This window comes from Protopterus annectens, chromosome 4.part0, assembly GCF_019279795.1.
Source record: "Protopterus annectens isolate FY-2018-M chromosome 4.part0, PAN1.0, whole genome shotgun sequence".
NCBI classification, from domain to species: domain Eukaryota; kingdom Metazoa; phylum Chordata; order Ceratodontiformes; family Protopteridae; genus Protopterus; species Protopterus annectens.
The window spans coordinates 1,363,152,743-1,363,168,173 of NC_056733.1; the positions used below are offsets into that span (position 1 = coordinate 1,363,152,743).

The following is a 15,431-nucleotide window of genomic DNA, read 5'->3' on the forward strand; positions in this document are numbered from 1 at the left end:
TGATAGAATAGATCTAATGTCTATAACAGTTAAAGAATCTATTCCAAAACTGATTGATTACTTGATAATAAATTTACAGCATAAAGTTTCTGATAAAGGTAAACTTTGATATATACATAAAATTATCAGACAAGAAACTTTTTACAATGTAGATTCATACTGGAATTATTTCACCTCTATTAATGGGGACCCACCAACTCAACAAGATAAACAATATATATTGGAATCTGCTTATAGAACTACATCTTCCATTGTCTGGAGACTTTATACATGGAAATTTTTACATAGATCTTTTTATACACCTTTGATGATGAATAAAATTAATAATAAAGATAATCTATGTAAGAGATGTAATGTAGAAATTAATGCTGACTGGGCTCATATGTTTTATGACTGTATGAAGTTGAAAGAATACTGGAAGTCAATTAATGAATTTTTGCAGGCTCTTTTTACAGATTTCATTATTTCTAAGTCTCTTATATTATTCAACACACCTGTACCCCAATGTGTTAAAAAGATTAAGCTTCCCTTGTTATGGCCTATCCTAGCAGTGGCTAGGAAAATAATAACTAGAAATTGGATTTCAGATACACCTCCTTCGTTCAATGAATTTCAAAATGTTATGAATATAATGTGTCATATGGAAACAAGCACAATTAGAATGAGAACAACTAGAAAAACATCACATTTTATTGTATGGGATAATTTACAAAATTTGTTAAAAAAATTCTAATTTCAATAGCACAGTATTTTAGTTAATTAATTGATCTGATTGTAGTGGATGTCTTTGTAAATACTTTAGTTGTTTTGTTGAATATTATAATAATACCTATTTTTAATTATTTGTATAAAATTGTTATGATATTTCTCTTATATGTTAAAACAATAAACTTGTTTTGAAAAAAAGAGTTGGTATTTTTAAGTAGGGGGGGTGTGGGGGCTGCAGGGGTGCTTGCCCCCTTGCAAAAACAGTGTAAAGACATGTTTGCATGTCTTTTACATCTGCTTTAGAATTTTGAGTTGCTGAAAACTCGAGATTCTGGGTTCGAGCTTCTGAATTTTGAGCTTTCAGCAATTTGAGATTCTAAAGGGGAACTAATATATATACATATATATATATATATATATATATATATATATATATATATATATACATATTTATGCATGCCTTGGTTTACTATCAAAATGTTGATGATGGATTCTGTGAACACAGACATGATGAATGGCAGTTGGCTGATTTCCGTTTTGCCGAATGTTGCTGAACATTGGGAGAGTGAGAGTACATATCAGTGAATGCAACTGTGCGTTTGTTGATAATTACTTGATGTTATGTGTACAGATCGAGGTACAGGCCAGATTGGGAAATGTATCCCTTTCCTCATTATAGTGCTTTCTTGGAGTTGGAAAATATAGCTTACAGGGGGACGCAGCCCCCTCATGGGTGGAGTGGGGCTTGCCCCCCTATTAAAACATGAATGCCAGTGTAAGAGTTTAATTTCACACCTACACTGATGTCACATTCGATATTCAGCATAAATGTCAAATCTCTTGAATTTGTTCAACAGATTTGGCATTTATGGCTAATTAGTATCCAGGAATTCATGGTTTCCATTCAGTGTTATGGACGTTTTTTTTTTTTTTTAATTTCTGGTTTTTGACAGTAAATCTTTCCTTCTCTATGCTGCTATGTGTTAGGCATAGTGCTTTGTTTTTGGCTCCAAGATTTATAGGTTCATAACCATTTTAAGCCTAGCCAATTTCCCTTTTTGTTCTCAATCCCATGGTCAATAATTATATATATTATCCCTAATGAGAATAACTGAGATCATTCCATGGATAATTTGAGGTGGCGCATGCATGGAACATGGGATCATAGGAGGCTACTTGGCTAATGACCATACAGCCTTTTTAAGCCTAGCCATTCATGCCCCAATTATCCCAGTTTTTAATGCCCATGGGTTTGAATGGGTTTGAATGGCTTTGTTTGATGTCTGTGTCTTAAGGCATCTGTAAACTGCCCCTGTCTCTGAGGACCACAGGTGACAAGCCAGATGTGAATTTACAATTTCCCATCCATTGGTCCAAGCTGCATTTGAACAGGCTTAGGGAAGAGCTCTGTTTCACATGAATGGGGAGTCTGTTCCAGAGAAAGAGTACACTCTGAGACACATACCTGTCCCTCCACCATGTTTTGTTTATGCCACAGACAAGGCTTAGATCCTTATATCAGGTAATTCTAGGCTGTTTGTTTTGTGAATGTGTAGAAGTTTTCTCAGGGCTTGACAGGACAAGACCTTTGTGGGTTAGGCATAGATTGCCCCTCAGTCTGTAGGAGACAGAGTACAGGGTCAGGGCTTTGAGGTGGTCCTCACTGGCTTTATTATTTACATCCTGTATTTTCTACTGAGGAATCTCTGTGGCTGCTCCAACTGTTGCAAATGCTTGGTCAGGTACATGCTGAAGGGTCAATGTACTCTGTTACTGGTCTAATAATTGCTTAATATAGTGCAACTATGATCTCCTTAGATCTGGATGCCATGAACTTATGCCATAGCTTGCAATCATCAGCATATTTGGCCAGCCAAACACCCTCAGCATTTACTTTTATTTTAGAGAAGTATATTCCAAACAGGAGAGGTCACAGTACCAAGATTTGTCGGACACTATTAGTACAGGTTTGTTGGTGTAGGTGGATTCTCCCACCCTAACTTCATGTGTCCTGTCTGTTGGTCATTTGGCTATCCATCGGGTGACATAGGGATTATGCCTACATTTGTGATTTATGTCTATAATAAAGTAGTCAGTGTGTATCATTTTGCCCTTGGTCATGGTTCTAGTAACTTTCTTTTAGAAGTCCACCAAGTTTAGTAGGTATGACATGCCCTTGATGAAACTGAACTGGGATGGGTCCAGTCTTTGAAGATTTCCTATGTCTTTTTTATTGGGTCCACAATAATTCTTTCCATGACATTGCACATAAGACTAGTCAAACTTAACAATCTGTAGTTCCCTGGGTCTGTTGATTGTCCACCTTTGTGTAGTGAGATAGTTGCAGTCCTCCATTTCCTAAGGATGAAGTCTGAATGGAGGCTGTGGTTGAATAGACATTCTAGTGGGCCTGACGGGTCATGTTTCATGCATTTAGGAGGCACCCTGGGATATTATCACGACCCATTGATGCAGTGTTTTAGATCTGGAGAGTGCAGTGAAGACACGTTCTTTAGTGAGTGTTGGTGAAGAACTGGGGCAGGGTATTTCCAAGGGAAAACTGAGGTTAATTGGAGGATGAATTTGAGCAAAATTTATTTTCCACTAAATTTGCTATATCCCCTGGTGCGGTATAAGATGTTCCATTTACTGTTACTTCAGCACATTGTTAGGTGTTTCCTTTAAGGTTGAATACATAATTAAAAGGTATGTTATGGTTATCATTAGTCTGGGAGGCTATTTTTGCCTCAAAGCTGGCTTAGGTGGATTTGATTAGTCCCCTGAGTTTTTGTTGATGAGTCAGTTTTTTTGTCATTTGGGCATAGCTCAACCTATTTATAGTGGTGATCAAGCAATGGGTCTTGTTTTGGAGGGTGTCAGAAGTTCATTTTGGTCTTGTGCTGCTGTTTTTATGCAGTTATTTACATGCTTGAACAGGGATTCCTTAAAAAATATTTCTGCATAGCCCACCATGTTCTCAGAGTTTTGGGGGGCTTGGTATTTAGCTATACCTTCACTTAACAGGAGATAGTTAGCCTTGGAAAAGTTCTTAAAGCTTCTGGGCTTTACAGGGTGTTCAGCCTTTATATTTGTTTAAGGGGTTACCACTTTGTAATCAGCTCTGATCTGACAAGTGAGGACATTACTGAAGGGGGGTGCAATGTTGCCTCTTATTTGTGAGCACCAGATCCATGATATTTGCACTCCTATTATGTGTGCAGACTAGCTGTTCCAAGGTGGTTGAATTTAAAAAAATACAGAAATCTTTGAGTCTGCAGGTTAGTGGATATGTATGTATACCAGGTTGTGGTGGGATAGCTGAAATCATCCATGAATATGGTGTGCTGAATTGTTTGTGATTCCAGTACATTCAAGTATGTCGTATGGTTATCTTCAGTCATAGATGGGTACTATAGCTAGCAAGGCTATGGTATGGGATTTTACCTAAGATTAGCTGTACATAGAGTACCTCTAGCATATCATATTGTTTGGCCAGTCTTGAGGTGAGCTTACTTTTAATGTAGATTGATACACCTCCACCTCTTGTCACTTCTTGTGTGATACCTGGTCTAAATGTGTGGCCTTGTTCTTCCTAGATTTATGGTGTTCCTCATAAAGTCAGACCTGTTTATAAGTACATACTTTATTAAATACATAAACTAAGCCTTTACAAAGATTCATTACTATTAACGATATAAATCTACTATATAAAGACTGTCTACTATTAAAAATAAGAAAGTGTTCCTCTTTCTAACATTCTGTTATGATTTTTTGAAGGCCAGTGCTATATGTTTTAATGCTGGTTGGTTGAGAGGTATGTGTAAAGATAAATAGATAGATCGATAGTGATCTGCTAATCTACATGTTTTTAATGACTTTATTTTGTTTTTCACCTGTTGTATGCATGCTGTGTAATATATGATGGTACCTCTTTTTGACTTTAGGTATGATATGGTCAGAATGCAAAGAAATTTGGGAAGAAGGCCCTCGAGAGTATGTGGTACATCTTTGGAATCTTTTGGATTTTGGAATGTTGTCAATTTTTGTTGCTGCATTTACTGCAAGACTAATGGCTTATTTAAAAGCCAGTGAAGCACAAAAATACGTGGACCAGTATGTTAAGGAAGAAGACCTTAGCAATGTCACACTGCCAGAGGAGGTTGCATATTTCACATATGGTAAGGCATTAGATTTCTTTCTGCATGCTGAATGCTCCACGTTTTAAGCAGTGGGATAATATACGAATAGTCAGTACAAGGAAATGTGGTTTTATTATTTGGAGTCTATTCACTTTTTGTAAACCAGCCACGAACATTTGCATGACTCGCACACATTTTCAGTTGGAATAGTCTCACATTTACCTGTGACCCTTAATAGAATAAAGCAGATATTAGTGAATAAACAACAAATGGGCTGCTTTATGTTCTTTCTGTGCAGCATCTGAATTTAATGCTCACAAGAATGGAATGGTACATAATATTGATGCACATTGTCACTCTTACATCAGTATGACATTTGGGGAACTTCAATACATTTGATTTTTATTTCTGATCATATATAGTGGATAAAAACAGCATCCATTAGTTGGTCAAGATTTTAAACTTTTCTGCCTTGCTCAGTGTGTATAATATATTATCTGTATTACTTCTTATCCTGACAAATCACCATCCTTTAAGAAGTCTAGCCCAATTACTACTGAGTCTTGTCCTAGCAAATCATTATCAAGATTTTAGACATATATGAGAAACCCTGTCTTTGAACTTATTAGTGATTTATATCCCACAGAGTATTTTATTTCCCCAGTGAGAGTGCTACAACTACAGATAATAAATAAGCATCATTGAACACTTACTAAAAATTATTTTACACGCATTGTTAAAAAATAAGAGCCGAATGATTTCTGACTTCTTAATCTGTCTGTTACCGAATCACTTTCTAGTAAAATGATGGCAGCTCATTCAATACTTTTAATACAGTCATTGCATAACTGAAGACCTACCTACAGTTACCCTGGAATGTGTTAAGCAATTTCCCTGAAGTATTCCATATCAGAGTAGTTGATTAGCTAATGCACATTCTTGTGATTTTATTCATTCATTTATTAATTTACCCATTCATTATTTCAGTTTGTTTATTGGGTCCATGGGCAGATCTCTTCAAGTTTTTTCAGCCATAACCTGGGCTTAAAGCTGAAATAGCAGAAATAATATTACAGTTGGTTGGTTAAAAGATAAACATACACAAAGACATACGTAATGTGCACTTGCCAAAAAATGCAAAAAAAGAGGTATTCTTTGTACACACATCAAAAATATCTGTGTGTGTGTGTGTGTGTGTGTGTGTGTGTGTGTGTGTGTGTGTGTGTGTGTGTGTGTGTGTGTGTGTGTGTGTGTGTGAATAACTGAACAGTACAGTAACAAATGTTGTAAGACACAGTATACTTATCTTTAGGTACATTTGAATTTTTTCTCCATAGCAATGGATAATTTGACTGTTATTTTTTATAACAACTTAAAATATGCACTTGCTCAATACAGAGCAGTAGACTACTGAGCAAATGGCAACACAGCACTTATGAACTGCTATTTCCAAAATTTTAGAGGGACCACAAATGCCAAAAGAGTTACATTGTCAATGAATTGGTAATTTTACTTGGTCAACAGAGAAAAAGTAAATAAGAATTCAACAGTATGAAACAGTAAACAATATTTTGATAGCTGTACTATGCCTAAGCAAGGAAAGTGATTTACAGAATATTTATTGCTTTCAGGGAGCTGTCATGGGTAAATAATGCCTCCCTGTTACAGAAGCTGGTCCTGCTGTTGTGAGTGCTGCACTAATGAAAAATATTCTACAATTCTACATTTAAGGAGAAAATAACAGAACTTAGTATGTTGCTGCTTAAAATATGTTTTACCATTTAGAAGCATTCCTGGAACACTAACATTTGGATGGGGATGTACCTACATTCCCTCCAATTAAATATATTAAATTCAAGGTTGCTTTACTTTGATTGTGGAACAATATTTTGAGATATTGCTATCGCAGACTGACATTTATTCTACTGCAGTCATTCTTGTGTTAGTCATGATCATCAGAATTAAAATGAACATCCATCATTAATGCACAAACATTTTTTTTCATGTGGTGGAAGAGCGAGACAGACTCACAGCAATTTTTTCGTAGATGACTAATGTGATCATGCAGAATTAGTGAAGGATCAATATGCATGAAATTAAATGAAAATATTGTTAATAAAATGCTAAAGACGGATTCTGCAATTGCAGTTCTTCCAGCTTTGAAATTATGGTTAACAAAATGACAAGTGGTCATTTTCCTAAATATGTATAGATATAGTCTAAATGTCCACAGAATAAGAAACTATGCATGCTAACTGAAAATGCTGGGTGTAGTGGTAACATATGGTTGAAGGCTATGCTAAGGGCTCAGAAATATTGGATCCTGTCCATAGTAATATAATCCTATTATGCTCTCTATCTGTAGCTGGCCATTCAATAGTTATTTCAAACCACCAATCAGTAATATTCATTAAAAGGGTTAAACCTGAGTGACATCAAATCATTCTGCTTTAGAGATGATTTAATGGCAAATTTGTTACAGAAAATCTATTGGCTGATGACCTGATGAAATTTAAGTACCCCCTCTCGTCTGTATAACCCTCTATGGCTGTGTCTGACACTGCTCCATTCATGGGCAGATTCTATTCTCGTCTAAATGCTTGTATTGAGCCATCAGTTGCCATCAGACAGAAATATAATGATAAACGTAAGAATAAACCATTTTGCTGTAATCCTAATAAAAAAGAACAAAGAACCTATATAATAAAAGGAAGAAACTTATTGTTAGCAAACATCAACAAAGTATCACAATCTCTAAAATGAAATCAAAAAAGATAAACAAAGAATTTTGAATTAAATTTAAATCTTCCAAAAATAATTTCAAAAGGAAAATTGCTGTCTGTAAAGGACAACCACAAGGACTTTGATATCTATGTCAGACACCATGCACTCAGTACCCAGTACTGCAATCAGCTAATACATACTAACAGCACTTACTCATCTCCAGAGGACAAAGCAACATATCACTTGATAGATGTAGCTCTAACTTTGTACCTTTATCTTCACACAAATTTCCCCAACAGATTAACATTCCCATAACCTCCCCTCAGATCATTTTGCAACAAGATCTCAGGGCATTTCCAAAGTCAAGAACAGTAGCCACATGGGTTTTGAAACAGAGTCCAAACCTGTTTTTAATGATCACCAGGTATGGTCTTATAGACTAGCTACTAAACCTATGCAGTGCTAGCCTTTCCATTGGACTTGTTCCTGTGCTGCTGGGAACTGCTGTTGTGATCCCACTCCAAAAGGCCAGATGGTCACTGACTCTGGTGATTGTGTTACTACTCAGCCTAACGAGCCTCATCTGTAAGGCAATGGAGTGCATCATGACAGAACTTATTAACAAGGACATTAGCAGTTTACAGTCTCTTGACCCAAACTCAGTTGGGTTTGTTAAAGATAGAACAGCAAAAAGGATGAAATCCAAAAACAACACCAAGATGAAAATGCAGGAGGATCGAAAATAATTATTTACAATGTCCACAACTTGGGCTGGCTCCAAAACAGTTAAAAAGCCACGTAGCAGTGTAAACATATTAATTTTATTCCAAAGTTACAACACAAGACCCACAATAGAAGTCACAATAAAATTAAGTTAAGCGCTTTACCCTGGGACCAATCCCAGGCTTCCTCAGAACCTTTGAAAGGAAGCAACAATCTGCTTAAATACCACCACGTAACAACATGTGACCCCCCCTAAATAATAAATCCTTAAAACCATCCAAATACTTTAAAAACAATACTGAAGAATATTGAAAATATATGTTAATATATGTTAAACAAACCATGTTGTAAACGTATCATTAACATAATGTTAATGTTGTCTGAATCGTATTTTAAAAAAATATATAATTAACTGTGACTGTTGAAAATAAAACTGAAAATGTATAATCAACAGTTAAAATGTAATCAGACAATTAAAATACATAAAAGAGACCTGGAACCACCTCTTATAATAAATCAAAAATGTTCTTGTTCAGTACAAAATATTCCAATAATTAATACATTTCTTGTAAAATGCACTTCGTTAGAGTTAAATGGTTAAATAATTATTAAACTGTTACTAAACCTACCCTATAATCGTACGTCCTTTGTATTAAAAACAAGATTTAAAAACTAAATTAAAACAAAACTAAAGAGGTTGTCACAAAACTACAACCTTGCAGATCTTAATTTGAGCACACTACTGATGCTGATATTGTCATTTAACCCCGGGGTTCGACCGACGTTCAGCTTCAGTTGCCATAGCAAATCCCTATATTCTAATTTGGTCTCCCAACTCCCTCCCCTGGAGTCAACATCCACTTGCTCCACCACAAAAAACTTCAGCATTATGTTAGGACATACCAGGGAATGTTTAAAAAAGGCATTAGTCTCTTTCCCTTTTTTTAACATCATATAGATGTTCATAGACTCTCCTGTTTAAATGCCTTTCCATCTTCCCAATGTAAAAACTAAAACATGTGACACACATTCCTAAAGAAACCACCCTATTTGATTTGCAATTAAAATATTGGGAGGGTTTAATGTGAAACTTCCTGGAAGGAATAAATAAAGAAGTCTTGTTAAACATAAAAGAACATTGGTGACAGGACCCACAGCTAAAGGTACCTTTCTTCTTAATATTACTCCGTGTCTCCTCCCTATACCTCTCTCCAAGTAATCTTTGAGGTTTAAATCCCTTTTTCTAACAAAACTAGGTTGAAGGGGAATGTGTTCCGATATTTTCTCATTTACTCATAATACATGCCAATATTTTTTAATAATAGACTCAGTCTCATTGAATGACTCAGAATAAGTGTGAACAAAAGCTCCTGTCTTATAGTCCATCTTGGGATTACATGTCTCAATAGTGTTGTCTCCTTTCCCAATAAGTGGATAATATTTGTTTTCCTTATTCTCAATTACTTATTTGACTAGTTGATCAATATGTTCTCCCAGATAACTCCTTTCCAAAAATAATTTTTTTATAAAAAACACTTCTTCCATGAATTCCTCAAAGCAACTTGTCATTCTAGAGGCCCTTATTATCAAACCACTTCTTCCATGAATTCCTCAAAGCAACTTGTCATTCTAGAGGCCCTTATTATCTGCCCCTTTACAATTCCCTTTTTTTGCTACAAGTGGTGACCACTGTCAAAGTGCAAATACATGTTTACGAAAAATTGTGCATTGGAAACAATTGTTTGTCATGTCTTTATATAAAGTAATGTCCAAATAATCTAACCTGTCCTCTCCAACATTAATGGTGAACCTTAAAAAGTATGTTGTTTGATTAATATAAACAAAGAAGTTTTCCAATTCTTCCTTTTTTCCCTTCCATAACAAACAAATGCCATCTAAAAATCTAGTGTACTGTACTATATAGTTTTTCCAATTTGTTTAAAAAAGAAATCGTTTTTCCCAATAATATAGTACGCAATTAGCATACAGGGGGCACACGAGGCCCCCATGGCTACACCCTTTTTTTGGTGATAATATTCCCCATTAAAATATACAAAATTATTTTTAAGGACTATCTCAGTAAATTCTAACACTAGATTGTTAGATTTGTTGTCCAAACCCGACTCACCAACCAAAATATTGAAAACCATTCCATCCCTTCTACGTGAGGAATACTTGGAAAAAGTTCTATGACATCCACCGTGTTTAAGGACAGTGATCAAACTGACAACCACGACAGCACTCTGGCTTTGTTAACTAAACTTTCTAATAGTTTGGGGAATGGCGATTTAGAGACCGGGATGGGTCTCCCTGGTAACCAACAACAGTATTTTGATAACGTCATCAAGCGTAATGAAAGGGCGCCGAATTTGGAGTCAACGGCAGACGGAAATAGACTGGTGGGGTCTAACCAGATGGAGAATAATGTGAACACTTGGAGAGGAAATAATAACATAAACAATGTTTCTGGGGGGTCGGGGTGAATAATGGAAATAAAGGGCATTATGTTAATGCTAACAATAAACACTGTACCAACTGTAGAAACTTAAAACTTTAGAACTCAAAACAAAATGACCACTGTGAACAGACAAAAGGCTCAAAGTCAAAAAAATCTTTTTACGCGTTTCGTCCACCTTTATTTCCTGTGAACTTCTTCAGAAAGTGAATAACTCATACTAAAACAAGTTTAAATAGTACCAATACATCTACTCATGATCTCCATAGACCAATCAAATGTGTTTAAATACCAAAGTGTAATTAAAGCCACAGTTACTCTTATTTAATCAAAATTTCTGTATCTAATTATTAAAATGTTATAATCATATAAAAATACTCATTTAAAAATTTATTTAAATAATCAATATTGTCTAAATACATGTGTATTTAGTGTGGTTAAGAACTTGTAATACACTTATTTAGGTCTTTGTGCTTGTAAAAAGCACTTAATGTTCACTGCTTCATTTAACCCAGGGTATTTGTCTGCATTAAGCAGAATTTGCCAGATAGCTTCTTTACATTCCAGTTTAACTTTGTAATTACCACAAAAACCTACATCCTGAACCTTTTCTAATACAGAAAAAGTGAATTTTTTGAAATCTGAACAAACAATCGCATGCTTTGCTAGGGCATTTGTTAAATCCTTGTTTTTAATAGCAGACACATGTTCATAGATACGTTTGTTGAGTGTTCTAATGGTTTTACCAACATAAAAATGTTCACAAGAATTACATAGAGCGACATATACCACATTTTTTGTCTTACATGTGTAATGCCCCTTAATAAAAAATTATTTTCTTGTGTGTTTAAAAAACACTGAACTAGTACCAGAAATGTGTCTACATTGTTTACAATTCTGACAAGGAAAGGTACCATCAGTAAGTCTGTTTGAAACTTCCGAAGGTACTTTTTCAAAAATCATTTTTAAATTCTTTGTTTTTTTGTATGTAAATAAAGGTACATTACCTAATGTTGAACTTAACTCCTTGTTTCCCAAAATGACCTTCCAATTCCCTGTAATAATGTTTCTAATGAAAGCCATTTCATTAGTTATAGGAATGGGAAAAGCTAACTTGTAGATAGGATCAGCTTTAACTATGTTAACCACCTTGTCGTCATTGTGAGACTTGTGTAATATTGGAATAGCCTTATTACGTCTCAACAAAAAAACTTCTTGTAATATGTGATTAAGCCATGGTTCTTTATATCCCCTGTCTACAAAGAAACACTTTAATTTATTCATTTCATTCGAAAAAATCTCTTCGCAAGTAGTTAACCGACTCAACCTGATGAACTGCCCCTTCACAACCCCACGCTTCATAAAGGTGGGGTGCAAGCTGTCGAAATGTAAGTATTGGTTTGTGAAATTTGACTTCCTGAAAATGTTACTTTCAAATTGACAACTGTCAACTTTGTAACTTAAATGTAAATCCAGAAAGTCCAAATCTTCACCAAAACCACCTACAGTAAATTTCAAAAAACCTGTGGTGTGATTTAAATATTCTACAAAAGTGTTAAAAGTGCTACGATCTCCCTTCCATAAAATAAATAGATCGTCAATATAACGTCTATAGAAAAGGAGGTGTCTAGACAGTGGATGTGTCTCCAAAAACAGTAACTCCCACATAGCCATCACCAAGTTTGCAAAACTTGGTGCCACTCGTGAACCCATTGCTATACCTGTAGTTTGCTTATACTGAATACCTTTAAAATTGAAAAAATTGTTATCTAAAACTACTTCCATCAAACAGCAAACTGTGTTGACCTTATCGTTACTCAAATCAGTGTGTATTGACAAGTATTCAATAACATTGACATGGATTTTGAGACCTGGACCACTAGGAGATTTAATTTTATTGAAGGTACGAATTCCAACAATATGAACAACTTTGATGATTATTTTAGGGTATTTAGTGATAAATTGTATGCATTTAGAGTTAACCAGCTTGAAATCGATTATTTAAAACAATGTGTGAATGTGAATAGAGTACCTAAGGGGTTGCGTTTTTTTCAAGTACCCCAACAATGTGAAATTGGGTAGTTCAATACATCAACAATTGTGTGAAGTATTTAACAGAGCGGGGATTGAAGTTATCAACCTTATGATTAGGGACTATGAAAATAAAGGAGAGAGTCTTTTAAAAAAATTGAACCATTTAAATCTGTCTTTCACTACTGATAAAATGGTAGGCAAAGAAAAGAGTAGATATGACAATGTGTATAGGGAAGTGGACCACCATTGTAACAAAATTCTTGACAGAAAAATTATGAAATTAGAAAGAGATTTGATAGAATATAGGGAGGGTAGAGCATACCCGTTGCCTAATTTAAGGCAACATGTCAATGTTCAGGATAATGTATTTCAAAGGAATGGAGAGGAAATTGTGGATGTTAATCATATGAACGAATTTGTTAACGAACCACAGGTCCTGAGAAGGAGTGAGAGAATAGCGAAAAAAGGTAGAAACAATTCTACTCAGGATTTTTACCATCAGAGGGGAGGGAGGGGGAGGGGGAACACTGTAGTGAATTAGACATGGTCCTTGAAGTAGTGGAGAACCATGTGACAGGTTTTGACGGAATTGTTTTAGATTCTACACCACAGGTGGTATGTAAAAAAGACAATTTTATTATTTTTAATTTCACTGAAATACCGATTACTGACCAGTACTTCAAGTTTTTACTAAAGGATTTCAATATGTTCCTTTGCGTTCTGGGACAGTTGCCAATACTATTATTGAATTAAAGTTATTTTTGAGGCAGTTAAATTTGAATGTATTATTCAAAGGTCAAAATCAATTTAGAACAGACCTTGTTAGGAGTAGTACTTTCAACCCTCCCATCCACCTGTCATTAAAAATCTTCGAGGAGTTAGTTGAGAAAGAAATTAGGCTTCTTAATGATAATGGGAGAAAGAAAGAAGACATTAATTTCTCCAAGGAAGATATGGAGGTTTTAAATACCTTGACTGAAGACAAATGTAGGGTTATGAAACCGGACAAAGGGGGGGGATGTAGTTTTGATGTACAATAATGATTATGAGATTCATTTGCATAACATATTACAAGATATGGACCAATATGAATCGGTCTCACGTAATGAAATTAATGTAGCTTATGCTAAAATAAAATATTATTTATATGATCATTTGCTACAAGGTATAATTAATGAAAAAATGTACAATTTTTTGATGGTGGACAGGCCGAAAATACCTACTAACTTTGGCATACCCAAGACACATAAGGGTATTAAGAATATGAAATTTAGGCCTATTGTTACTGGGGCGGGTGGGATGACCGAACCTTTATCAATATTTATAGATGCTACTGTTAAGAATTTTGTGAATTCCATACAACACATTTGTAAAGACTCTTGGGAATTTTTGAGGAAGATCAACAAAAGGTTGTTTCATAAAAAATTATTGATGGTTACGGTGGATGTCATAGAACTTTTTCCAAGTATTCCGCACGTAGAAGGGATGGAATGGTTTTCCAAAATTTTGGTTGGTGAGTCGGGTTTGGACAACAAATCTATCAATCTAGTGTTAGAATTTACTGAGACAGTCCTTAAAAATAATTTTGTATATTTTAATGGGGAATATTATCACCAAAAAAAGGGTGTAGCCATGGGGGCCTCGTGTGTCCCCCTGTATGCTAATTGTGTACTATATTATTGGGAAAAACGATTTATTTTTTAAACAAATTGGAAAAACTACATAGTACAGTACACTAGATTTTTAGATGACATTTGTTTGTTATGGAAGGGAACAAAGGAAGAATTGGAAAACTTATTTGTTTATATTAATCAAACAACAGACTTTTTAAGGTTCACCATTAATATTGGAGAGGGCAGGTTAGATTATTTGGACATTACTTTATATAAAGACATGACAAACAATTGTTTCCAATCCAAATTTTTTCGTAAAAAGACCTTTTCCAACATGTATTTGCACTTTGACAGTGGTCACCCCTTGTACCAAAAAAAGGGGATTGTAAAGGGGCAGATAATAAGGGCCTCTAGAATGACAAGTTGCTTTGAAGAATTCATGGAAGAAGTGTTTTTTATCAAAAATTTATTTTTGGAAAGGAGTTATCCTTGAGAACTTATTGATCAACTAGTCATAGGGTAGGTTTAGTAGCAGTTTAATAATTATTTAACCATTTAACTCTAACGAAGTGCATTTTACAAGAAATTTATTAATTATTGGAATATTTTGTACTGAACAAGAACATTTTTGATTTATTATAAGAGGTGGTTCCAGGTCTCTTTTATGTATTTTAATTGTCTGATTACATTTTAACTGTTGATTATACATTTTCAGTTTTATTTTCAACAGTCACAGTTAATTATATATTTTTTACAATACGATTCAGACAACATTAACATTATGTTAATGATACTTTACAACATGGTTTGTTTAACATATATTAACATATATTTTCAATATTCTTCAATATTGTTTTTAAAGTATTTGGGTGGTTTTAAGGATTTATTGTTTAGGGGGTCACATTGTACATAATTTAATAATTTAATAATTTAGGGGGACATTGTAAATAATTATTTTCAATCCTCCTGCATTTTCATCTTGGTGTTGTTTGTTAAAGATAGATCATGTCTCCTAGACTTAGTGGACATCTGTGA

At 34.6% G+C, this 15,431-nt stretch overlaps 1 protein-coding gene across 1 annotated transcript in view; it reads left to right on the forward strand.

Annotated features, from left to right (window-relative positions):
- The window catches only part of LOC122799862 (short transient receptor potential channel 7-like), a 1,065,642-nt gene that overhangs the window by 173,653 nt on the left and 876,558 nt on the right, over positions 1-15,431 (forward strand). The window contains exon 3 of the mRNA XM_044069215.1: positions 4,653-4,886. Within this exon, the coding sequence (XP_043925150.1) occupies positions 4,653-4,886 (234 nt within the window). The remainder of the gene's footprint in view (positions 1-4,652; positions 4,887-15,431) is intronic.